The sequence below is a fragment of the Pezoporus flaviventris genome, unplaced genomic scaffold (genome assembly GCF_033815535.1).
Source record: "Pezoporus flaviventris isolate CSIRO_AGI_PZ_B2104156 unplaced genomic scaffold, CSIRO_AGI_Pfla_v1 ptg000037l, whole genome shotgun sequence".
Lineage (NCBI taxonomy): Eukaryota > Metazoa > Chordata > Aves > Psittaciformes > Psittacidae > Pezoporus > Pezoporus flaviventris.
This window is the reverse complement of record NW_026892585.1, coordinates 19,115,018-19,141,631: the sequence shown is the minus strand read 5'-3', so window position 1 is coordinate 19,141,631 and position 26,614 is coordinate 19,115,018. Positions and strand designations below refer to the sequence as shown.

The window sequence follows — 26,614 nt, the reverse complement described above, 5'->3', positions numbered from 1 at the left end:
GTTTTGATATACAATTTCTGTCAAGTTTGTGCTTAAGTTTTTTTCCTAAATCAGGCCTTTGGTGAGCAATTTAAGCACAAGAAATGTGATTTATTATCCCTAAGATGTCCTCTTTCCCTTGGGATCTGAAATACATACAAAACCCCATCCTAAATCTCCCTACAGACAGATGAGTGTGAAGATGCTAGGTGTGATGATAAAGCAGAACAAGAAAAACAACTTTGTGAAAGAAGTCAGTGCTGATAAGAAGGCCACTTACCAAAGGAACCCAGTCACTGAACAGAATTTGAAAACCAGCAAGTGGGATACAGAACATAGGCAAAGGAAGTGTGCTCTGACAAAATAATCACAGCCCCACTTTGGTTTTTTAAAATGTAGGAATTTATTATGTTTTTCAAAGCAATCAATCCCAGATGATTTTCTCCCCAGTTACCACACATGGCATTCGATGTCTCGTATAGAAATATTACTATATTCAAGAAACCTAAGTATATCTGGATATTTTTCTGCTGCGTTTTTTGGAAACATTTAGAAGAGTAATCTTGCTTTATTGCTGGTTCTTGTTACCCCTTTCAGCACTGAAAAATCTTAATCAATAGAATATTTTTGTAGTGGTTTTTCTACACTATAATTAAGCTAAATAGATAATTTGACTGTACAAGAAAGTAAAAGGTTCATGGTGGCTCTTTAATTTCCAAAAACCTGTCTTACCTACCTCATACAAAGACACACATGACAACAAACAGGAATGATCATGTACCGATGAACAATTGGAACATTTTAAGTCCTGCATGTCATTAAAGTAAAAGGGATAACATGATCCTAGGTTTCATCAGTAGAAAACCATAAATTAGAAATGGCATCATTTGGTGGCAACTGCAGTTGGTTGAATAAAATCACAACCCTTGCCTCCTGAACACCAGGCATGCTGCAAGATGTTCAAGCATTTTTTGTTCTCTACTAAAATAAATTTTCTCCATGTCATTTAATGGGGCTGAAAGACTCTAAGACATAATCTTTTGTGATATTTAGGAAAATTTCATTCGCAACTTTCAGCTATATTTTTTACTATAGAATAATACATCTTTCCAACTCTATTATTCCTAGTAAAGTGTTAAAAAATAGAATTAAGGCATGAAATGGCTGGTCAACCAGTGGAAAATGGCTTTATAAATATGTGACAGTACGTGTAGATATAGTAAACATTAAACACAAATAGAAATACATATTAAAAGTAAGCATACGGTCATGGAAGTTCACATACTTCATTATCTCTGCCTGTTCATCTGCCCATTATCTTTTTTTTTAGTTCTACATAACCTATTCTAAACAACTTGCCTCATTTTCACCTGCCTGTGTTATTTATAATTTTTCACACACATTTTTGTCTCTGCCTTGAGTTTGCATATTTTCAAATTATGTATTGTATAAAACAAAAATGCAAACAGAAGATAAACTACTGAAACTATCATGTTTTCAAGAAGATGCTGCATCTACAGAATTTCAGAAATGAATGGAACATGATATCACTGGAAGAGATAAACAGTCAAAGGGATGTTTTTCGTTAAGAAATTCTCCATATAAAAAACACTTAAGAAATCTAAATAGTGATGAAGTACTCGGGAATTATATTCACGGAACAAAATTAAAACGATCATAGATGCTAAATTAATAAAGTAACAACTAAGTTAATTTTCAATCAATATTTGAGCAGAATAATTTTTCTTAAATGCTACTTTTTGTAGTTTGATATGTGTATCGTCTGGCAATAACACAACCAAAAAAGTTTGCATAGAATATTGTACAAAATGAAGCAGGTTATGTATCATTTTTTTCCCTTAAACTAATTTACTAAAACCAGAGTTATATTCTCACCTTGCACTCCAGAAGATTGAAAGAATGATTGTAATTATGATCTGCATTTTCAACTAACTTTGAAAATGCCTCCTTTATTTCTGTGATTAAAATTCCATTTTGTCACCTTACTACGTCAGTGTGTAGGTGTAGCAAAGGTAGGAATAATTTTTACAAGCTTTCGCTGTATATGTTTATCACTGTTTCAAAAGGTTGCCTCGCAAGTTATGCACCCTCATTCATGTCACAGCCATGCATTATTTATAAAATGTCTGTTTAATGATAGATTATTTATGCCCTGATACTTATGGCACATCCTGATGTGAAAGTCTGTATGAAATTGTCCAAGAAACAGGCAGAAAAAGCAACACTTAACATGAAAATCCATCATTAAAAAGGGATGGCAAACATGACTTATAGTATTAACTCTTTAAAAAGAAAAATAAAAGGTATTTTCTCTATTGTCTTACAAATAGAAATCTGACTTTAAGGTTCACCATACAGGGTTTTATACATATTTTTCTGGTTTCACATGTGTATAGCAGATTTTGAAATACTCGTGTCTGAACAATAAGTTATTTCTGAGCTGCAGTGCCCTGTGGATACTTATGCTTCCTCAGAGGGTTTAAAGGTTAAGATTTAAATAAATGTGGACTTCTGAAATTTATTGCTATGAAATAATTATTTCCTTTGCAATTTTAAAGTTGTTTTCTTAGTAAGATTACAAAAAAAAGCTTTTTTTTTAATATTTTTTACAAAATCTAAGAACATAGTAAGACAAAATCATTCAGTGCCACCATTCAAATGATTTACATACAATTTGAGCTATATCTGAGTATTTAGGTGTTTACTTAAAGACTAAGCTTGGACAAATTCACATAGCTCAAAAGAAAGGAAGAGCCTAGACTTCCAGCCCACGATAAGCTGGGAGTTAGAAGGTCTGAATATGCTTCTTTATCAACAAGTAACTAATTAAGGCCTTCCCAAGCCACAGTAGTGGATGCAGTAGCAACAGCTGGATTGACAGCCAGCTGTGCAGGTGGAACACATGTGGGTCACTGAAGACAGCGTATGCTGTCCTGTGCTTCACTGCCGATGTATACCCAGTCTCCATGCAAAAACGAAAAGGCATTATGCATATGGAAGGATACACAGAATAGTATGAAGTAGATGTAAAACAAGAAAATATTTTCAGCAGTCAAGGAAAAAAAGGGAAAATTAGTATTCCAGGGACAAGCCTTCTAATAGGTCTATCATAGTAGGAGTCCTCTAGGTTGAGTTTCTGAAAAGATGGCTGGTATGTATTTCCAGCTTAAGCCTTGACAGCCTTTAGCAAATTAAAGGTGCTGGTCTTCCACTTATTTCACTGATCTACTCCACCCATATATCTGGCACTCCTATAAAGTGAGTGTGGAGCATTCACACAATGAAAGAGTGTGGCTGGCTGTATGAGGTAGAAAGAAAGACAGTGTAAGTCCTTCAACTTTATAAGTTCAGTGAAGTAGCTCAAACTAAAAGAAGGGGGAGGGGAAAGATGAGGCGGAAAGGATCCCTCAAAGTGACAGGATAGTTTGTTTCCTTTTGTGATGTTTTAAAAATTTACATTGCATTCAGGAAGAATGGATGAATCCAATTGAGAAAAATGTACTAGCTAACAAAAAAATATTTGAGGCATAAAATGGTAAGAAGTAACAGTAACACAATAAGATTTGAAAAGTATATGGAAATAAACCATATTCTACAACCTGGTCCTGTTTCAACTAATTTGGCAATGATAACTGGAGAACATGTCGCTACAGTAGAAACCATAAAGCTTCTCTAAATACAGCTTACATCATAACTGAGAAACCCAAAATTTCTGTTTAGGTGAAGTTGTATAAACAATATTATATCTTCATTATTGCTCTGTGGATGACATAGCAGCAACAGTAATTGCACAGCTTCACAAAAAGTCAGTACTGTTCCTGAAGCCACTAGAACTTGCAACAATCTACTGCTCTGCTAAATAAGGATGGGACTTGAAGCCTACTGACATTTTCTAGTGTTCTGTTGGTGACATTGGCCACTTATTCCAAGAAAGAGTTTAGAAAGTTTAGGTTTAACAAGGGTAGGAAGTATATTTTTAATATTTTTTAAAAATTTTTGACAGTTTAATTAAAATGAAAAAATATTCACAGCAGTAATTAAAAGTTAAAAATATTGTCTCAATTCTTTTGTATTTAAATAATAGCAGTACTAATGGATTTGGGAAAGAAATAATTTCTTAGTAATATGGAATAATAGCTAATATTTTGTAGGGCATTGTACATCTTCAAAATATTTTACAAGCATTAAATAATCTTCAGAGACCTTTTGAAAGTCAGGTGTACATGATATTTCACTTCAAGGATAGAAGAAAACTGAATTTGAGAATTTTGTTAATTACTTCACCTCATAACAATAACTGCCTCCAGAGCCAGAATGAAGTTATAACTAGATCATCCAGCTTCCAAGCCTTTTACTCAAACCTAGAATACCAGATATCTGAATTTCTCCCCAGATTTGTCTTTTTATCCTCCCCTTCTTCTTCACTCCCTGGCATCTTACTGGGGAAGAATTTCATTACATAATATTACATAAATACTGTCTGCAGTATTTGTTCCACGGACTTCTGAAGGAGCAGGTGGCTATCAGGACTATAGGACGTCAAGAAATCATGGGCAAAGCCAATACTGTTGGACAGACCATCAATGCAACATATCGATTATCATCTTCAGAACACATGAAGTCTCCTTTGCATATTACTCTGGTCTCACTGGATTTACCTCGATATGTTGCTACAGGACATCACATATAGTCTTGCCACTGCTTCCAGCCATTAAAATGAGGCCTAGTGAGCAGCTCCTGTACCAGGGCTCCATGCACACATCTATTTCACTTTCAGGTCACACGGCAGGTCACCTTGGTTGGTTCAGTGCATCCAGGGCATTTGAAACACACAGATACCACACAGTGTTCACACATACAGGTTTTGTTCAAACCTGGGAGGGCTCCCTCACTCACCACTTTGGTGGGTGCTCAGTGCTCCTTCTGTTTTTCTGGGAAAAGGGGTTTCTTTCCTGATTAATACTGTGTGAAGCATTGTTACAGGACTGCTCTCTTCCACTGTAATCTCCCAACAGCCTGAGAGATTACAGGCAAACATGAGGTAAATGGTAAACAACCACACAATTGTTCTTGACCCACTTATGTTTCCTTGTAACCTGCAGTGTAGAGCTTCCTATGTCCCTCTCTAAGTCTATTCTATTTAGTCATCTCTGAATTGAAAGACAAGGGTAATACTGGGGGTTTAATTTTCAATTTAGTTTCATTAAGAACTGAATCAAGTTCAGACCTAGTGTAAAATCAGCAGAACTTTGTGAAATATTGTCCCCATTTTTAATTTGGACAACATATTTCAAGACATTGTTCTGCAGATGTAAACTTCTGGTCATGATAAATGTAACCAGTAGATTTAAGTTCAAATGCTTAAATCGTCTTTCTGAAATGCACTTAGTCTTTCTGAAACAGTGCATTATCTTTCAACAGTTTTTTAATTGTTTCACTGCAGTGGTTAGAAATTGCCGTAATGTTTACACACATATAGATGGAAAAATTATTACAAAAAATTAGGTCAGTATTCGACAATGACTTCCCAACCATGTTCCATAGCCATTTAGTCGCAGGGAGAAAAGACCACTTATTCTGCCTTTTGTCCCGTCAAACTTCAAACATTTATTCCTTACTTCCCTGCTCTAATAGTTAGAGAGAAGGACACTTTACAGATGGTGAAAACACCATCTGGAGCTGCCTGTCCTTTCCTTATACCTGGCAATCATCTGGGGAGTTTGTTCATAATTAAGACACTGAAACATTTGGTTCTCCCAAAGTTTCAAATTTTAATTTAAAATTTACATCACTCCTTCAACTTATATGAAAATTACAGGTGAATATTCACAAGAATGGAGTCACTTATAAAAAATAATACACTGCAAGTTCAAAATTGCATGCTAGTTAAGAAACAGGTGATTATCTATAAACTAGTTTTGTATGTGTTTTGAGAACCATCAGGAGGTCTTGTTCTTTATTACCAAATTAACACATGTAAAAGTATAAATACAGACCAAGCCAAACTGTCTTTATTTTTATTCCCTATTAATAAAGCTCTGGCATTCTACAATCATTGATTCTGAAGGAAAAATTGGAACCCACAGGCTTATAATATTAAGTATTTTTGTGATGCTGATTGTTACGTTATAAATGTGTGATATAACTACATAGCTTTTCCTAACAGTGGATGAAACTATTTTCAGATACTAAATGGTATTCAAGGTGGTTCAGTTTATGTGGAAATTACTTTGATAGCATTTTTAACATTGTACAGAACAACAGAGACTGTAGTAAGTACACAATGGTCTGACACTGCATGCCACATAAAGTTGTTATTTTAGGAAGAAATGGTTTTCATGGGGATAAGTCACTAAAGACTGAAAGAATGATTAGAAGTATCTTACAAAGTACAATACATTGGTCATTAGATTGGTAGTGATTTTAGTATTAAAAAAAAAAAAAGTACAAGCAGGAACCTGACTATGGTTGCCATCACTAAACCAGTGAAGTTCATACTCCTCAAGTATACTTTGGCAAAAAGAAAACACTATTAGCAATACTAAAGGCATTAAACAACTGAATATACAGTCCAAACATAATACATACTAAGACTACTCCTTATATCGCATGTACCTAAAAGAACTCTCCTTATACCAAATATAAATTTAACCTCTCTCAGGTGTCACAGCCATTCCCAGCTGCTTCATTTTGTGTGTTAATATAAACTGTGCAAAAATGAATGTTGCTAGATAACTCCTCCAAGTGCCATTTATTTCTAAATTGTTTCAAGTAAATAAATTATTCCAGTTAACTTAGGAAGTAATTCCTACTGATAAAATTAGTTCAAGTTCCACCTCTTTCAGACAGATGCATTTAAAAAAGAAAAATCAAGACAAAAAGCAAAGTAGCCTTGCTTTCGACCATTCTATTTCTCTCTCTGCATCAATCATCTTAAGAGGCATAATTCTGATGGTGTTATATGAGAAACTTACATAAAGCCAGAAAAAAGGTAACTCTCAACTCTAACTGGTTCCACTATTTCCAGATGTGAGAGATTTGAAACGAGCTACTAAGAGATTCTTATGATAAGTTTTATGCAGTTATGAAGGGTAGTTGTATGTTTTGGTTTAGACCTCTAAGTATTATGCACTAAGTATTATGAATGCAAGAATCTGTCTGCAGTCAAAAAAGAGAAAAGCACTTTCCCTTACTCCATCCTGTGAATAACTTAAACCAGTTAAGGAAAAAAATAAAATACAAGTGCCAAATTCACCATACCCATCAGAGCTTCTTTCACAGGAAAGTGAATCAAGTAAATTACTGAAAACTCATTCCCAAATATCCCATTGACACAAATCCTACCTTCAGTCCTTCTACTCACACTCAAGAGGGGCATTAACTGAGAAAACTGTTAGCTAAAAGGGAGGAAAGCTGTTCTAAGAAAAGGCTCGTATCTAAAATAGCAAGAAGGACAACTAGCCTATATGACTCCTCTACATATTCTCACGTTTCAGCTGATTAATTTCTTCCCTCACAACAGTATGTTCAGAATCTTACATCAAGCCTTTCTTTTAAGAGACTGAAGGCAAAGATGTCTGAGCATCTTTTCAAAAGCATCAGTGCAGTCAGTTCTGTGTCTATTTCAGTGTTACAAAGTGGTGTTCTTCAACTGTTGTGGATTGCCTGTGCTTGCTGAATCTCTCAAGCAAGTTTTAATCTGTTGCTGCTTTCTGTAATAAAGCAAACAGAACGTAAGTGAATGTGTTCCCCACGCACATCTGATTCCTCCCCATCTTTTCCCTTGTCGACACAAAACCCTCTTCCTGTTTTTAGCAACACTTAACAGGAGAAAAGACTATAGAAGAGATCTAAAGGCTGCCGAGATATTATGAGCTTCATAAAATAGCCAGGAGAGAAATCATTCATGTCCTGTTTTCACAAAGCTTCAGTGTCAGCTTGACCTTACTGGATTTCAGAAAATCCATATAGGAACTGAACTGCAAGAAGAAACAAGGCTTCCTCCTTGGCACACAAAATCACGTGTTCCCCTTTCACATATTTGCAAGAGCTGAAGAGATTTTTTTGTATCCAATACATCAATAAATTCTAAAATTTCACCACTTTGTGAAATTAAGAAAAATAAAAAGAAAAATAATAGAGAATTATATACAGAAACTTTCTAGATGCTTCTCTGATTTAATATCATGATCACCCATTATTAAAGGGGATCAGTTTAGGGTTAAGCTCTAAAGATTCAAATTTCTCATTGATTCTATGTTCCAGTTACAGAGAAGAACTTGGGCTAGCACTGCAATTCCCATGAGACACCTATAAAATCAACGTATTATTCATAGAAATAAAAAGTCTTACTTAAAACAGCCTGGTAAACAAGGAAGCAACTGAACTTCCCTACATTTTAAGGTCAGCTCTCATACGTAGCAAAAAAATTTACCAATTGATCTGAGTCAAGAACTGCTCTGTGGTGAAAGGCAGGTTGTGCTGCTGGTGCTAGTCCGAGGAGAAGGAACAGCAAAACACACGTACTTGAAGAAACAAATGAAATAAGTGCATATGGCTAAAGAGCTAGGAAGCTCTGGTCTTGATGATTTATAACACATGATGACACACCATGAAATATTAAAGTATTCATAGTAGTTATGTTTTGTTTTCAGTAGACTGAAAGCAAATGCAGCTGTGCCTCAGAAAATTGAGCCAATACCCAATACCAGTCAAATCCACTGTTGACTGATGACCACATATTCTTGATGCTTCACAAAGTGGCTAGAACACAACATAGCAATCCCAAAGATATGAAGTAACATGCCAATGTGATAAAATGTAAAAAATAATTACTGCGATATTTTTATTGACTTTAGGCTTGTTTGAGTTCTTATAGCTTTGGATTATCTTTTATTTTTAAAGTCATTTTCTTTTAATTTTTGGTCTGAAATCTGCATTATCAAACAAACTTTTTGGAACTTTCCTGGTCCTTTAAAACAGCATGTATATGAAAAGCTTTTGTAATGTTGACTAAGCATTAATGCTGTGAAAGATACACATTGCAACTAAAGATAGAATTCCTCTTTATAGACATGCTGTTTCACTATAAAGTAGGTTGTTACAAATCCCTTGTCATGAAAAATCCTCTAAGTTTAACATTTACTGTTAGCCTGGTCCTGTTAGGCTATCTTTTTATAAGAGTAATTTTTGAAACACAGAGTAAGGATAGAAACACTTCTCGTGTACAACCTATTTTCGTAAAGTAGCTATCTTACAGGAAGAATTAAGGTAGGACATACATCCTTTTCATGACAAGAATGGGATGGATGAAGTGCATGGATGGCTTTTAGGTGTGGAAATCTCATAACTGTAATTCCAGTAGTAGTCTGCACTTGTGGAAATAAGATACATCCCTCATTCTTCTAACGTCTCTATTTCTCTTCTGTTTCAATCATCAAGTCCTCTATCACTATAATTGAGTGAACTACTTTAACTGAACTACTTAGATGCTACTAAAGATCCCAAAACTATTTTGATCATTCTGACCTTTCTGGAGTGACAAAATACAAAAGGCTTCTGAAAATCACTTTAATGTTAAAACCTGATAAAATCACATAATTGATCCAATATTTCAGATAAATAAAACTGAAAAGAAATGTTTTGGTTCAGAACCACAGGAGTTTGTTTTTTGTTTTCTGCAATAATAGCCTATGCTTAATTATAACTGAAAGTATGACTTAATCTGGGAAGTACTGGGAATTTAGCAGCAATAAAGATATATTCCTTATTGTGAAGTAGCAGAACTGGCAGAGAGAAATATAATTTATATGGATAAAACTTATTTTGTTTCTGGGGATTATTTTATCTTCTTCATAATCTAGAGAATATGTCTCCACTCTTGCCTCATAATCCCCTCCCAAAGGCCTGAATATCACTTATTACTGTACTTCAGACCCTTTCCTGTCTTTCTTGTATATGTAGCTGACAACGCTGATATTTGATCTGCAAGTCACATACTAATCTGGCACATAGGTTGCTGGAACAAAAGAGGCATTGGTGCTTTTCTGCAGCGGAACAGTATGCCATGCAGTTGGACTGAGACCAGCTGGAGATATCTCCCACTTTGTGTCCTCAGCCTGAGAGATATTCCATGTCATATGGCCCAATATGGCATTGTCTTATGTACCAAAAAGGATACTTGTGAGGTCTGTCAAAAAACAAAGACTCATTTTCTTAAATTTTTTTTCACAGCCGAACCATCACACCACTCACTGAAGTGTGGTACTGCCATAGACTTTGCTTGCCAAGCCTGAAAATCCACCAGGAAGCACCAGCTTTCAAGACAGACTATTCTGCTATGATACTTAGTTTACTGTGCCATCTGAAGGGGGCCTAGAAGGATGCTGGAGAGGGACTGCTCATCAGCAACTGTAGCAACAAGACAAGGGGTGATAGGTTCAAACTTACACAGGGGAAGTTCAGGTTAGATATAAGGAAGAAGTTCTTTAATGTGAGAGTGGTGAGGCACTGGAGTGGGTTGCCCAAAGAAGTGGTAAATGCTCCATCCCTGGCTGTGTTCAAGGCAGGGTTGGTCAGAGCCTTGGGTAATATGGTCTAGCGTGAAGCATGCCTGCACATGGCAGGGGGGTTAGAAGGGTATGATCTTCAGGTCTGTTCCAACCCTAACCATCTGTGATTCTATGATACACAGACTCCCTGGAAACCATGAATTAACCATGATAAATGAACACCAAAACATTCAAGGGCTATAAAGTGCTACAATACTTTGAGAGTTAAAACAATTGAAATAGAACCACTGTGTTCTGCACAGCAATATGTTAAACTTTAATAGCTAGAAAAGCAGCAACTATCAAACTAAGAAACACCATTACAGAGATTCTCTCTCATTAAGTTCACCTTAGAAAAATCCTTTCATTAGAAGAATTACTATGCATATTAATTAAATATGAGCAATCAATTTTATCTACTTCTGAGCATCAAAAAGGTTAGGAGACAACACCTTCATGCTATAAATATACTGCACTCCACTGAATTCACACAACTGATGTGAGGTAACCAAGCCTAGCACACTTTTCCTTACAGGAGGACTCAAAATAGTACAATGTAAGAGCCACTGTTTGCTTAGTTCCTGGCAAGAACCTGATAGCAACAGATCAGTAAGTGCTGTGCTCTTACACTGTCAGATGCATACACTACAAGGCAGTATCGGCAGAGACACTCTGATTTTAGAATTCCCTATGAATTCTAAAAGCCTCATTTAAGTTTACTTGAAAAAGATTAGGTAAAAATTCTGGGGTAAATATATTGGGGGGAGACTCTTCATTAGGGACTACAATGATAGGACAAAGGGTAAAGGGCTCAAACTTAAAAAACAGGGGAAGTTCAGGTTAGATACAAAGAAAAAGTTCTTTACTGTGAGAGTAGTGGGGCACTGGAATGGATTGCCCAAGGAAGCTGTGAATGCTCTGTCGCTGGTGGTGTTCAAGGCCAGGTTGGACAGAGCCTTAGGTGACATGGTTTAGTGGGAGGTGTCCCTGCCCATAGCAGGGGGTTGGAACTTGATGATCTTAAGGTCCTTTCCAAACCTAACTATTCTATGATTCTGTGAAATATTCCTGTAAAAATACAAAAAGGTAATAAAGAGATTCAGGATGTCTAACACATCCAGCTTCCTGTTTTCAAAGCAGAAGCAGATCCTGAGCATGGCTAAGGAAAAAACTTGGTCGTATTGTGCACAGCTCTGCTTCAAACAGGGCCATTGAAAGCAGAGTACGGTTTTAAATCACAAACATCAATTTACAGCAACACTGAATAGCCAGGGAGACACAGCGCCTAACTGCACTGTTCTCTTGCCTTTTCCCTCCCATGCTGTCACCCAATTACTACAGCACTGAAACAGACACAACCTATAGCTGTATATTTTCCTCCGAAAAACAGATCCTGTTTATTTTCCTTATTCTTGGCAAATGTGTGGCTCAATCTCTTCCATTAGTATTTATTAACTATACTTTTCTACATTGAAATTTTAATTATTTAAGTGCCTAAAACCTGGTGCTATAACTACAGGTTTCATGAGGTGTGTGCTTCTTCCCACTGATTCCAGAAGTGGAAAAGAGAAAATGTGAAGTCCAAACTCCTAACCTCAGGATCTTTCAACTCAATAAAGAAACAATTCAATTTAGAAAATGCAATGAATGTCTTATCTCACAAACTTAATGCATATATTCAAAAGAAAGACAGATTAAATCACTGTGATCATAAATAAAAAAAAAAACCAACCTGGTGTTGCTATACTGTGATTTTTATTGATTCATTGAAACTTTTACCTACAAATCTCTTTGATCCTCCATAAAAAGGTTTATTTTTCCCACAAAAATATTCTCCTTTAAAACAATACAGTATTCCCATGACATTTATAATTGTTAATTCAAAAATGTGAGAAGAGAAAAGGCACAATTTATGCAAAAACATACTCTTCTTATCACAGGACAAATCTGACATTTAGGGTGGAGAGGGAGAAATCAAGCTGTTTGTCTCCTTCTAAAGACCAAATAAATGACAAAATTACCAGCTTAGAGTTCTCTTTCATACATTTGGAATTAAATGTCTAGTCACGTGTCATTACGAGCTGCTGAGGGAGTTGGAAGGCAAAAAAGGAAAGGGCACCAAAAAGAGCTGTAACAATGGCTTTCAGGGCCATGCTGACCAAATGAACATTTCTGTATTTCTATAGGTTCAAACTGAGGGAAAGGCAAAATAACCTGGCAAATTTCAACTCTTAAAAATCCTAGAAGTTGAGACCTCGACTCAGAGCAGTCATATGTAATGCCTAGAGAAAAAACGAATTCAGTGCTGGCACACTGGAAGCAGTTTTCTCTTTGAAAGGGAACAATTACAACTTTCTATAATCTTACTTTTGGGTAGATGTAGGCAGTTTTGAAGTACATCTAAATATTTGCATTAAAATCCTTTACTATATATAAGATTTCTTGCATTATTTTTTTATTTATAGTAGAATTAAATGATAGATTAAATGTCTTTTTTAAAGAAAATTCAAGTTATATTGTGTCAGAGTTTCTTTCATTTCTTCTTTTAAAACAAGAAAGGCCTAATCCAGGCTCAATGCATGGATGTGTTTTGATTTTCATTACTGAACTAATAAAAAAATAAAAAAGGAGAAAAAAATTTTGTGACAACAAATGTTTCTTCTTTTTTTTTTCTTACTTGTTGGATCTATGAATAATTTTCTTCATTAAAAATTGCATTACCTTCTTTTAATTATTTTTCAAATACTGTTAGTTCTAAAGGTGATTATTCCCTGATACTTCATATTTTCCTCTTAAAAATATATAAATTCAAGTATATAAATTCATATTTCCTGCAACAAGAACCTAATATTTTGTATTCCCATTTTGTGCTTGGTACTAAGGCAAAACTATTCTACTTAGTGTATGAATGTTTTCAGACCGTCTTTACTAGAAAAAACAGGAAAAGCTATGGTATAATTTGGAAAGTTCATTCACATCTTCAGCCAGACACCTTATTCATTTACCTAAACAGTGATACAATTTCAGTGAGCTCAGTGAGATACATCTATAGCCACTCTAAGAAAGAGACATACTTTAGTTGCAAAAAATCTAAAAGCTATGGCTGGGATCATAGAATCATAGAATCATAGAATAGTTAGGGTTGGAAAGGACCTTAAGATCATCAAGTTCCAACCCCCCTGCCATGGGCAGGGACACCTCACACTAAACCATCTCACCCCAGGCTCTGTCCAACCCGACCTTGAACACCACCAGAGAAGGAGCTTTCACAGCCTCCTTGGGCAACCCATTCTGGTACCTCACCACCCTTACAGTAAAGAACTTCCTCCTTATATCCAATCTAAACTTCCCCTGTTTAAGTTTTAACCCATTACCCCTTGTCCTACCACTACAGTCCCTAATGAAGAGTCCCTCTCCAGCATCCCTATAGGCCCCCTTCAGATACTGGAAGGCTGCTATGAGGTCTCCACGCAGCCTTCTCTTCTCCAGGCTGAATAGCCCCAACTTCTCAGCCTGTCTTCATACGGGAGGAGCTCCAGTCCCCTGATCAACCTTGTGGCCCTCCTCTGGACTTGTTCCAACAGTTCCATGTCCTTTTTATGTTGAGGACACCAGAACTGCACACAATACTCCAGGTGAGGTCTCACAAGAGCAGAAGGGCAGGATCACCTCCTTTGACCTGCTGGTCACGCTCCTTTTGATGCAGCCCAGGATACCGTTGGCTTTCTGGGCTGTGAGTGCACACTGAAGCCGGCTCATGTTCATTTTCTCATCGACCAACACCCCCAAGTCCTTCTCCGGAGCACTGCTCTGAATCTCTTCTCTGCCCAACTTGTAGCTGTGCCTGGGATTGCTCTGACCCAGGTGTAGGACCTTGCACTTGGCATGGTTAAACTTCATGAGGTTGGCATCAGCCCACCCCACAAGCGTGTCAAGGTCCCTCTGGATGGCATTCCTTCCCTCCAGCCTATCAACCGAACCACACAGCTTGGTGTCATCAGCAAACTTGCTGAGGGTGCACTCAATCCCACTGTCCATGTCAGCGACAAAGATGTTGAACAAGACCAGTCCCGACACCGATCCCTGAGGGACACCACTCTTTACTGGTCTCCAGCCGGACATTGAGCCATTGACCACAACTCTTTGTGTGCGGCCCTCCAGCCAGTTCTTTATCCACCGAGTGGTCCATCCATCAAATTGATGTCTCTCCAATTTAGAGACAAGGATGTTGTGTGGGACAGTGACGAACGCTTTGCACAAGTCAAGGTAGATGACATCAACTGCTCTACCCCTGTCCATCAGTTCCGTAGCTCCATCATAGAAGGCCACCAAATTGGTCAGGCAGGATTTCCCCTTAGTGAAGCCATGCTGGCTGTCACCAAGCACCTTGTTGTTCTTCATGTGCCTTAGCATGCCTTCCAGGAGAATCTGCCAGGCACGGAAGTGAGACTGACTGGTCTGTAATTCCCCGGGTCACCCAGGGGATTTGCACAATTCTATAATACCATGGTAAAAGTTGTACCTGAACACTTCTGTTCTCACTGAAGCCAAAACTTTGATTGTAACAGGAAGATATTTCCTATTGACTTCACTGAAAGTAGAGTCAGGACAAAAATTTACATTTGGCTTTATTTTCTTTCATTTTGTCAAAGGCTTTGCATGTTGCCATTTGCCATTACAGAAGTCTGTGAAAAACAGAGACGGTAATGGCATTGTTTGACTTTTACTTTCAATATTTTTCCTAATTTCTCAAAGAGGCTCAAACTCAGCCATAGAACCAGTTGCCTCATTCAGTGCGTTTAAGAGGTAACATTTCAGAAGTCTTTTAGGACAGTTCTCTTGGCTATCTTCATTACTGCTTGTTTGTTTTCTTCCTTACACAGAATAAGTGTGTTCCCATCAGGGTTCACTGATCTTCACAAAGAATCAATGCTGCTTTAAGGATACAATACAGTGGAATTTAGAGTGCTTATATGATCTGATGAAAAAATGTTCACAGCAAGTAATTAAACTGGTCATGAACTCTTGAAAATATGTTCTGCTGAAAAGTGTTTCTTGAAAACTCAGGGACAATTGACACAACTACATTTTCTCACAGTTTGGAAAGCTCTAGGCCTAGTCTTAAGCAGTCACTGAAAAAAGAATAGGTGATGAGTGAAGAGGAGAGGAGCCCCAAACCCACAAACAAACAAAAACCAACACCACCAAACAAGCTACCCTTCCTTGAAAAGGGGTAAATCATTGCAACATCAGAAGATAGTGGTCTACATTCCTTAAAACAAATCCTGAAGCAAAGATCAACAGGTAAGACAAGGTGTTTATCCACAATGCAATTGTCTTCAACTGTTCTTGAAACGATTGACAGCCCAGCATTAAGATTTAGGGATGATCAGAAGGTATTTAACGTCAAAATCAATGTTGAATATGCTAGTATTTTAAGAATCACACCTGTTCCAAAGCCTTTGAATACTATTATCAGTCCTGGAAAACAGAAGGAGCCAGAAGCACTTTGCAAGAGAAACTCCAAAAGAAGACTTTTCTTACTGTTAAGGAAGTCTCTCTTCCACCTCCAGTTTGAGAATGCTTTGTTTGCTTATTTCCTCCTCACCCTTTCCTTTTTTTTTTATTTATTTATTTTTAGATTGAGTGTGCAGGATACAACATTACTTTGGGAGAAGATTGTTCCTTACATTCTCTTTACTTCTGGTCACTTTAACACAAGGCAAGGTTAAGTAAGCTCATGAAAATGCAGAACTGCTGTACCAATTGCTTGTGTTCACTGTTTCCAAGCTACAGCTGATGGAATACTTGGATCTTACTGTTCTTTCAGAAATACATTACATCAGAATAGTAGTAACAGTAGTTAATGCACTCTAAAACCATACCTTCCCTGTTCCTGTAATATATTCATGCATATCTATTTGCTTACACTTCTACAACTGATGGAGGCATTTTTTTTTACTCTGAACACATTTCCTTTGCATCCAAAAAGACTGGGAATGTGTATGAAATTACTACCTGCATAAACAAATATAAATAAGATTAAATAGAAGTTGGATGTGTAAATGTAATAATAACAATAAGAAAAATCCTTTTTTCAGAGTAAATTACTCATTGAAATGTTATCAGAGAAGAAAGTAGTATTAGACATTTGGAGAGGAAAAAAAAAGAGTAGGTTTACTGAATATCTCTAGTGGAAATCTTGATAATCATCTAAGATTTAGAAACCCTCTAAAGTGTTTCTTCTGTAATCCATTAAGAAAGTATACATTAATTCAGATAGATGTCACCTTAAATATACAGATTTGTTTTGATTATGGCACTGAGTATGCGGTTTCTTAGGCTCACTTAAAATTCCAGTCAGAAAATACTCAGGATAATATTCTTGCATAGTTCTGGGGAAAAAAAAGAAAACCCTTTTCTAATGACTTTTCTACTCTAATTTCAAATCCTCATCTTGAATTTAAATAGTTTACTTTTGAAATAATAATGCATGTTATTAGTTGAACTTTATATTTATGAGCATTAACCTGGAACTTAAGAGTGGTGTGGTTAATGAATTATATAGCCTTCCTAATTGACGCACTGCAAGACTGTCACTCTAACTTTTCTGTTTAACAAAAGATAGAGACCGCCACCTGATAATTTGAATTGCTAGTATTTTCTCTAGGAATAATATGGTCTCTGAAAAAAACATACAGTAATGACATTTTTGCATTAAAGAATAATCCAGTGACTGAATATTAAAAATGGCACCTGAACACTTTTTGCCTTGAATTGGATCTTTAGGACTAGAACTCAAGAATTAAGAGATGTGGTCCTAAGATGCTTCAGAACCTTTCAAATTCTGTGTCTTTCAGGTCCAACTTCAGCTCAAGTTAGAATCAGAAGTTGTTATAGCTGCTGAAAGCAAAGATCACCCAAATAAAACAACCTTAAATTATGAGGCTTTACACCCCAACACTTGTGCCCAAAGAAGAGGAAGAGATTTTTCAAATAGCTGCTTAATTTGTTACTACCAGCGAAGAACAACAGCACAACAAATTTCAACATTTGACCCTTGGTTTATATTCAAAATCACATTTGCCTTTTTTTTAGTGACAGAGCTACTGCAAGCTGCAACACAGCTGTTTTACTGAGACAATTACAGAAAGAAAAGCGTTTGTTCTCTTTGTGCTTGGATCTGAGAATAAGCAAGATTTCCCCCCTGCGTTCAGTGTACTTTTGCAATGACAAATAGGCAACTCATTCAAAATAACACATTATTTACTTATCCAAGGATATGAACAAAAGGGTAAAAAAAAAAAAATAATCTGCATATCAGAAAACCAATGATAAATATAACTTTGAAAATTTCCTTATTGCTGAATCACTTATAACTATGCAAAGAACTAGACCACCTTCACCACACCTCCACTCCCTCAGAGATGAAGTTTGATAGACCATCAGCTTTTCCACTGTCACTGCTTGGAAGTCTCTCTGACACTGATCAATGCTTAGCATAGATTGAGTCTTTCACCCTTCTTTGGGCACAGGCTTTTATCTCTGGGAGGTAGACCATTCTGATCCTGGCATCTGAGGAATAACATGCTCCACTGGGAAGCTCAGCTGTTGTTTCCCTACACCTGACATTACTGCAGTATCTCAGGCCTGTCTGGGGAGAAGTGCTGAGTAGCATCAGTAGCCAAGAAGTACTTTTCTGCTTTCAAAGTTTTTGTGAGAACCATGTTGTGATTAAGCAGCACACTTACTACAATAGAAAGGATAGCATTCAACCTGAATGAGCTACAGAATTTGACAACAGAGTTGCAGAAAGTGTTAATGCACTGACTCAACCTAGCAGACCTCTCCAGTTTGAGAGACAAAAAAGAAAGTTATAGGGGGAGTGTCCAGAGGGGAACAGGGGAGGAATCTGACCCTGCAATCTGGGAAGATCATTGTACACAGAGGCGAAGTTTTCCATTCAAAAACTTGAAGTGAAATAACTCACTTCAAACATTTGGTTTCATAATGAGAAAGTGTACTTAAAAGCTTATATTTGAAATATTTTCACACTTCACAATATTTTGGATTGAAAATCTAGGAAAAAAAGAAAGAACAAACCCCACACCAACAAATCCCCTAAGCAACCATTCAAACCCCCTATACTACAAGCTACTCATCTGAAAATGTGTATATTTGTTTTCTGAATGCCCAATAACTACATAAACACATTGCTAACAGGGGCGACAAAAAGTGTTTGAATGCCTGCGGCTTAGTTATGGGGGAGGAGAGTGGGGAAAGCCATTTGAAAAACATCCACTTAAGCTGTGCCTTCAGGAACACAGAAGACAGTCCAGAGTTGTAAGAAAGTGAAGGTATTACAGCACATAGGCAGACCCAAGAGCTGTGTCTCAGAAATCCAGATAAGCAAACCCTTAATGCTGTTATTCCACATATGCAACACAGGTAACTGGAAATTTGCAGATCTCTGGGATCTCCTGCACAGGTAAGAGGCACCATTTTTTGTGTTTAGCATATATTCCCTGGTTTCATATGTAAAAAATATGTCTGCGTAACACACATTCAGCAATACAAAATATCTATCATGGGAATTCTAAGCAGCTGAAATAACTATCAGTTATTATATATGCTTTTTTTGAGTATGCAATTTTTTCATAGTGTGATTTATAATTGTTAATTAGAAAAATACTTGCATAGTAAAATTAAAATACTTGTATGAATTAATTTTTGAAAACTTCTGTGCAAAGCAAAGCATAATTTCTAATATTATCTGGAATCCCTTCTTGCACTGGTGCCCAGAATTAGAATTATCCCTCTTCTGGATTAAAGATGCATTGGTGGATTAGTCTATCACCGATGACAACATAATACATCCTTCCCAGAGGCTTAAAATGAATGGAGGTCTGTTAACTACAGACCATGTTAAAAACAACAACCGAAAAAAAAAAAAAGCCCTCTGACAGAAAACCGTATTTTACCATTTAAATATCATGATGTGTGAGGACAACGTAGTTTGAGAACCACAGGTTCAGAGCGAGGTATCAGTTCTATTCCTTTCACAGACTGTATCACCTATAAAGCTAGTAAGACATGAGACTGATTCCTGAAAGGGTTATCCATCAGTATTACTTCTAGCTTTAGTCACCTGAGCACCCTCAGGAATACCACCTGGACAATTTAAATGAAAACAAAATTTGCTTTAATGTTTCTATTTGATGCTCAGATATGTATACACATTTTTCAAAATTGTATTTATTTACTTGAACTTTTTTTGTCAGTTGAAGCAATAATTTTATACTTAAAGTTAGATTTTTTTAAAGGAAAAGTTATATTGTTGCAAAGCAGATGAGCTATTTCTGAAGATTTTAAATTGAGCTATGATGTGGATTAGGATACATAACTGTTTCAGATAACCAAGTTGATTCACTGGTTTATTCTAACACTCTAAGAGGTGTTATGTTATTCTGTAAATTAAGACATGCTACCAGGTTTCCATAGAATACTACTATCCTCCAAAGTTTTATTAGATACAAGACTATGTAGCTCATAAAAAGTCTTCTCCTGTGAACTTCTGGGAATAGGTCATATTACATGCTGATAATCCCACAATGGTGACATCTAGAATAGGCCTGTTTAATATTTAAACCAAATTCTGAAATGCTGACTAAAAAGAAAAATTTCCCTGCCTGTAATAAAATATAATATGCTGTATTTTCTGGAGGCACTTAAATATCTAAGTATGTTCTTTTTCAACTACAGCCCAGGAAAAAGTAGATGAGTAGTTAGCATTAAACATTTCAAAGTAAGACACTGATGTTTGTTTCTCGGGTTGGAAAATATTGGCCCGATTGACTTTGTAGTTAGTAGAATCACTGGTTTTAAAAAATTGGATAAATTCAGCTATAGAATTCAGCTAAGCAATAACCTTTCTTCCACACTTGTCTGTTGGTGTCGTTGAGAACATGGGGATTTGACATTTTTCTAGTGTTTTATTAAATAAAAGACTTTTATGTCATCACTAGTGTGGCTTTTAAATTGAATCTTTGAAGAAGGACACAGAATTTGTCAAATGTTGGTGTGTACAGCTTACAAACTGTGTGCTCCATCCTTTGGAAGGAAGCTATTGTAAAGGGGAGGGTCCTGAGCACAAACAGGGAAGAAATGGTTTTCTGGCAAATAATGGTATCAACACCAAGACTCTTACTAGAGCTGCATGCTTCAGTATGCAGTTAATACCACCCATACGCTTTATACAAATAAAAGGGTAGAAGGACCAAGTTCCATACTTGAAGGAATTTAGAGGTACATTTAAGTAGTCTTGAGAGGGATTGCTTTATAATGAAGTTGTACAGCCCTGAATTGTAATCAGCTATGTATCCTTAGACCAGCAGAGCAGTTACAATGCAGTTTTTTGCTTCTCTGCAATTATCTCACTGTCTGTATCATTTTCTTGACGTTTTACAACTTACTGATCCAGTAATCACAGTTCAGTTCTCTTAATCATGCACTAACTGAGCCACTGAGAAAATGCCGATAGATACATAACCAAGAAGATATCAAGCCCATTAGACTGCAGTGTTTCCAGTCAAGAGAAAGCTGATGGCAGCTCAAATTTGAGTTTGTTTTTCCACCAACTTTGGACGACTGGGGCGGGTTTTAAGGGAATTAAAGGGAAGAGAGTTCCCCCTATCCCCTTTTATTTAGTATGCATGAGCCCCATTAAAGAAGAAACATAACTCAGGGTACTCCTAATCCCTGGCCGTGGGGAGGATACCACCTTCCAGCACGGAGCCGGCTCCTTGGCACCGCCGTGCTGGAGCGGGACCGAGGCGGCGGCCGCGGGCGGAGCGGTGCGGTGCGCTGCGGAACGCGGAGCAGGTCCCCACACCGTCCCGTCAGGACAGTGGTGGGGACGGGACCCGTCCATGGTCCTGCAGCGGGTAGCCGCTGCAGCGCTGCCGCTGAAGGACCCTTCCTTCCTCCCTCCCTAACACCCGCAACAGCTGCTGCCGCTGCTGAGCCCGACTTGCCGGAATCCAGCTTTGAATGAGATTTAATAGCGGGGCTGGGGGGTAGTAAAGGAAAATAAATCTCCAAACCAGAGCCTTGCAGAGGCTCTGAAACCTGCTTTTCCTTCCAGCCTGTAGGCTGTCAGGGGCGCGGGGTGAGGTGGAAGCTCCAGCCCAGCACACAACTTTCCTGAGAAGATCCCGGCTCCAGAGGCAGGCCGGCCCCTCGGAGCCCCACGCAGAGGGCAGGGAGGAGAGGGAACCCGGCACCTTCCTCACCTGCAAAGCTGTGGAGAAACCAGGCAGGAGAGAGGGAGAGGCTAGGATCTCCCTCGCCTTTCCCTCCTTATTCCCGGCTTCTGGTACCAAGGAAAGCCCCTGAGGGCGGATGAGAGGAAAGAGGAGGCTCCCACCGCACGCACGGTGTCTTCCGAGCATCCCCTTCCCCGGGCTCCCGGAGCCGACGCCCTCTACCCCAGCCCGGACTCACGTGTGCCGTCAAACCGGGTGGCGATGGTGTCGAGGAAGGTGTTTTGGGGTGCCAGTAATCCCTTCATAACCGGCATTTTTCCAGCGCTGTGCGAGGTTCCCCATCAAAGTTTGCCTGCGAGGGTGGTTCGAGAAGAAAGTGCAGAGGGCGCCCGGGGAAAAGGAGGAAAGAGGCGGAGGCAGGGAGGGGTGGATGGGGAGGAGGAGGAGGATGGGGATGCCGCTGCGCCGCCTCCGGCGCAGGGAGCCCCCCGCTCGTCAGAGCCAGACACACGGAGTCCCCAGCCCTGCCGCGGAGAGCCGCGCACAGGTGCGGAGCCGCCGCCTCCCACAGAGCAAAGAGGGAGGGGGCCGCTGGCAGAGAGCTGCCGTAGGTTGGAGAGCTGCGGCACGGCCACCCTTATCTACCTGCGGCTGGAGCGGGGCGGGAGCCAGCGGCCTCCCTGGGGTGCCCGGCCCTCCCCATCCCAGCCTGACCCGCCCGGCCTTCAGCACGTAACAGGTTTCCTAGGCTAGAGGCGTACTATCTCCCATGAACCCTGTTTTGCAAGTAACGATACTGTAGGGTAAAGCATGAGATCTGTCTTTGCTGAAAGTGGAAACACTATTGTCATGGATAGCAAGTGCCCCTAAAGAGAGACTAGAACATGGAGAACACTTCATCAGGTGTGTGGCCTGATGCATTATTTGCACATTCAGGCTGTTTATTTAAGGGATAGAACTGTTCAACTTGTGTTTCCTTAATAATCTTTTAGAAATTCCTCGCTGAAAAATTCCACATTAGGATAATTAACTTCCTTAGGCTGGTAGTGTGACTTTTTAAATGCTGCCAAGTAGCACTCCATGGCACGGTCTTTTCACTTACTGTAGCAGCAATGGCAAAACTACTCCATGTTCTCTTAGGACTAAAAGACACTCCTTAATTTGCAAAGCCAGTGTGCACTATGGAGGGGAAACCTGTTGGTCTCTTGCTACTTTATAATATTGTTATTTTTATTTCATGCTATTTCCATTTATTAGTTTTTTTTTTTGTGTCTCCAGATAAGTAGAGTATTTTGATTCCCACTTTTTCAGATAAGAATCACAGAGAGAGGCTCCAGGAGGGACAAAGAGGGTCTTTCTTTACAAGAGAGAAGTAAAAGGAAAAACATCCAATCCCTAAACCTTGAAAATGCTTATGCATAGGTTTTATAGCACAATATAAAAGCCTACCCACAGCAACCCACCTTGGCTTCAAAAAGCACAGCAGTATTTTACCGAGACCATGAACCTGTCCATTTCTTGTACAGGAAGCCAGTACAAATAAGCTGATATAGAGTTCCCAGCTCAGTTTTCAGAAGTGACGTGAAAATAGAGACTGCCTTACCATCACTATTACTTTGGAAGTCTCTAAGATCTCACAGTACTATCAGTTTCTTAGTCGATATACTTCAAATTCATGGCAGGCTTTTACCTTCATTGGGAATCATTAGTCTTTTCCTTAAGGCATACAATTTTTAATACTGAATGCCAACAATTGCCAATTTTCTTTTTCAAAGTTATTCTCACACAGAATCACAGAATATCTTAAGTTGGAAGGGACTTATAAGGATCCTTGAGTACAATTACCTGCTTTTCACAGGGCTACCTAAGTCATACGACTAAGAGTCCTCCAGATGCTCCTTGAACCGACAGGCTTGATGCTGTGTGGAGCCTGTTCAACTCCAGTACTTTTAAAATGTACTAGCAATAAAACTGAGGCATTAATTTCAGGTGAAAAATACAAAGCTCAAAATTAATTTCTCTTGATAGCTTTCCATTTAGTCTCACTGGCAGGTATCACACTCCTAGTTAGGTTTGAGGCTACAACATGTCCCTACATGTGAAACAAAGGAAACCCTATTTCAATACTTGCAAAATCCAGAAGAGCACAACCAGATTTTCACTTCTGTCAAAGCGCTCAGCAGCAGAGGCTGAGGTAAATCTGAATCTTCAAAATCTGCCAAGGGGCTCATGTGTTGTAGATAGTGTGCTATGCTTGTGTTTTGGCTTGCATTCTTTTCCATGACCTGTCCCAATTGCCATGCAAGTAGGGATACAGGGAAGAGAAAGGAATATATTCTCAATCTTACTGCAGGCAGTCAGAAGACAGTAATGTGTACATTTAAAGATAGAAATATATTTCTCAATTTTGACTCACCAAAAGTCATCACAAAATGGAAAAAATACATCCAAGGGAGTCAAATCGCCATCTAATAGTTCTGCCAGCCCATAAGGGTTTAACACCATACTTCCTCACACACAACACAAAGTCTGAGCTGTAAACATGATGCTTTTTTGATGATTACGATATAATGGCCTCAGTAATTGTAAAGTTTTATTAAGAGTCCATGGACTTCTTTAACAACCATGAGACAGAAAATATTCAAATAAGGCCTAAGAACTTGGGTGGATCACTCAAAAATTATGCAGATACACACCCCAGAAAGGATAGATGGTTACCAGAGAAGCTAGGTGGCACGTTTCACGTTCATAGTGTTGAACACAAATTAGTTATTGAAATATATCCACTGCTGGTCAAGGGGAGGTGATAGCAGCAACAGTGAAAGCTTTGGCACATTCTACAAACTTTTACTCATAAAAGTAATCCTCCTTAATACAGACTGGCACTTAACTTCAGAGAGTTACACAGCAGAGAAGACTTAAGTCTGGAGTAGTTTAAAAAAAGACAAATTTAGCAGGTTAAAATTTCAGTAAGCTGAGAACAAGAAGTTCAGAAAAGCAGAGACAAAACAGATGAGAGTATTATAGAAGGAGATGAAGGAGCTGAAAGTTTGTAGTCAAGTCTGGGAAAATTATTTCTTAAGCTTTTAACAAAACACCAAGTAGGGAATCTACATATTTCCATATTGCTGACTGTTTACCCTGGAACATTTAACTGAATTCAAAATATAAGAGAATAAAATCATAGGAAGACATTACCAGAGCAGGGAAATTAATGGCTAATAACACTGCTGCTACAGTTCAGGCTGCCATTGGCATGTACGTTGCAAATGAAATTTAGGGGCTTGCAGTTTAGACTTGAGGTACTAAGAAAATAAGATTTGTTGCTTCAAATTACTCAACAGTATATAAAATATAATCTCAGCCATACGTTTCCTCCCACTTACCTACAGCTACTTGGGCACTTAACATAGCACATTACAGTTTGAGGCACTGTATAATCTTTTTAGGCATTGCTTGTTATCTAGAAATGAGGGCATGGACAGAGTTTTGCACGGAGCATATGCAAAGAGCAGCATTTCTGGTCATAATCATACACCTTTTCTTCATGTACAATTTTTAATTCAACCCAAAACACATTTTCCAAGTTTCTTTATTAATATTCCTCATAACAATCATAACATTCCTCATAACTTCATAACAAAAGTTGGGAGCTGCTTATTGCTTCCCTCTCATAAGCACTCTACCTCAACATACCTGCTGTAGTTATGCAAATTTAAACAGTCAGTGAAAAATCAAATTAACAATCAGAAAGGACTGCATGTAGCTTGCTTTTGTGCTTTGAATTGCCACCCACTTATTTATTTGTTTAACCTAGGCATCCAGTGAAGAAAAAAAAAGGAATAATGAAAGAGTCTGAAAATACTAGGAAAGGGCAAAGAATGGCAACCTGCTGTTCATCTGCTGTGAACAGGCTAATTTAATGTGTGTTAGAAGTATTATCTTAACAAATGATTGTGATGCTTAAGGACATATTGGTCCCTTTCTTTCATTGTTCATAAGCAAAACCCAGAAATTTTAAAGAATAAAGCTACATAATTGAAGCTCTTCCAAGCAAACAACATTCTGGGTCGAAGTTTAAGTACAAAGATGGCACATCTGTTTCAGGAGTTGATTAAGTTGCTATAGACAGGAAAAGCTTGCAAGGAAAAGGGTTAAAATACTCATCTCAGTGGGCTCCTTCCCCACTACCTGATGTAATCACAGTACAGACATGATACTTTTAGACAGACCCTGGGTCTGACCCAAGAAGGTCTGCTCATGTGCTAGAGAGAGACTTACATATGATTACATATCTGCCAGCAATTCCTACTATAAGACCATGTTTTCTATTGTATAAAATTTTGCCAAAAATAGCAACCTGCTTCAGACAGACCATATCTCTGGAACATTTCAATTAAAAAAAGTAAAGAAATTCAGTCCTTTTCAAGATTCAAGTGAGAAGGAAAAGCACAGGTGAAGAAATCTTAGTAAAGAAAGGAGCAACTCACTGGAACATAATGTAGAAGAGAAGCCATAAGAGGGAATGGGTGTGAGACATGATTAGTAGTTAGGATGAAACTGAAACGGATGATGAAACAAGGGAAATAGAATCTGGCATAAGGAAAAGCCAAAGCTCTGCAGGAAACCTGGAAACCCTCAACTCCTTAGAAAGTAGAAGTCAGGGGAAGCAAAGACCCAGAAAGTCATTAGGAAACATATCCCAGCTGAATTAGACTCAGTGGGAACAAGATAGAAGATAAGCAGCAGGAGATGAAGCAGAACAACTTAAATAATGGGGCAAAACACCAAGAACAGGGT

At 38.1% G+C, this 26,614-nt stretch overlaps 1 protein-coding gene across 3 annotated transcripts in view; it reads right to left on the bottom strand.

The window, feature by feature from the left end:
• Positions 1 to 26,614, bottom strand: part of KCNH8 (potassium voltage-gated channel subfamily H member 8) — a 202,712-nt gene that overhangs the window by 154,502 nt on the left and 21,596 nt on the right. Inside the window, exon 2 of one of the 3 annotated variants that reach the window (XM_061464918.1) lies at positions 22,053 to 22,166. In XM_061464918.1, the coding sequence (XP_061320902.1) occupies positions 22,053 to 22,128 (76 nt within the window). In that variant the 5' untranslated portion in view covers positions 22,129 to 22,166. Of the gene's footprint in view, positions 1 to 22,052; positions 22,296 to 26,614 lie in introns of those variants that run through there. The other 2 variants (XM_061464919.1, XM_061464917.1) reach the window with 2 other exon arrangements.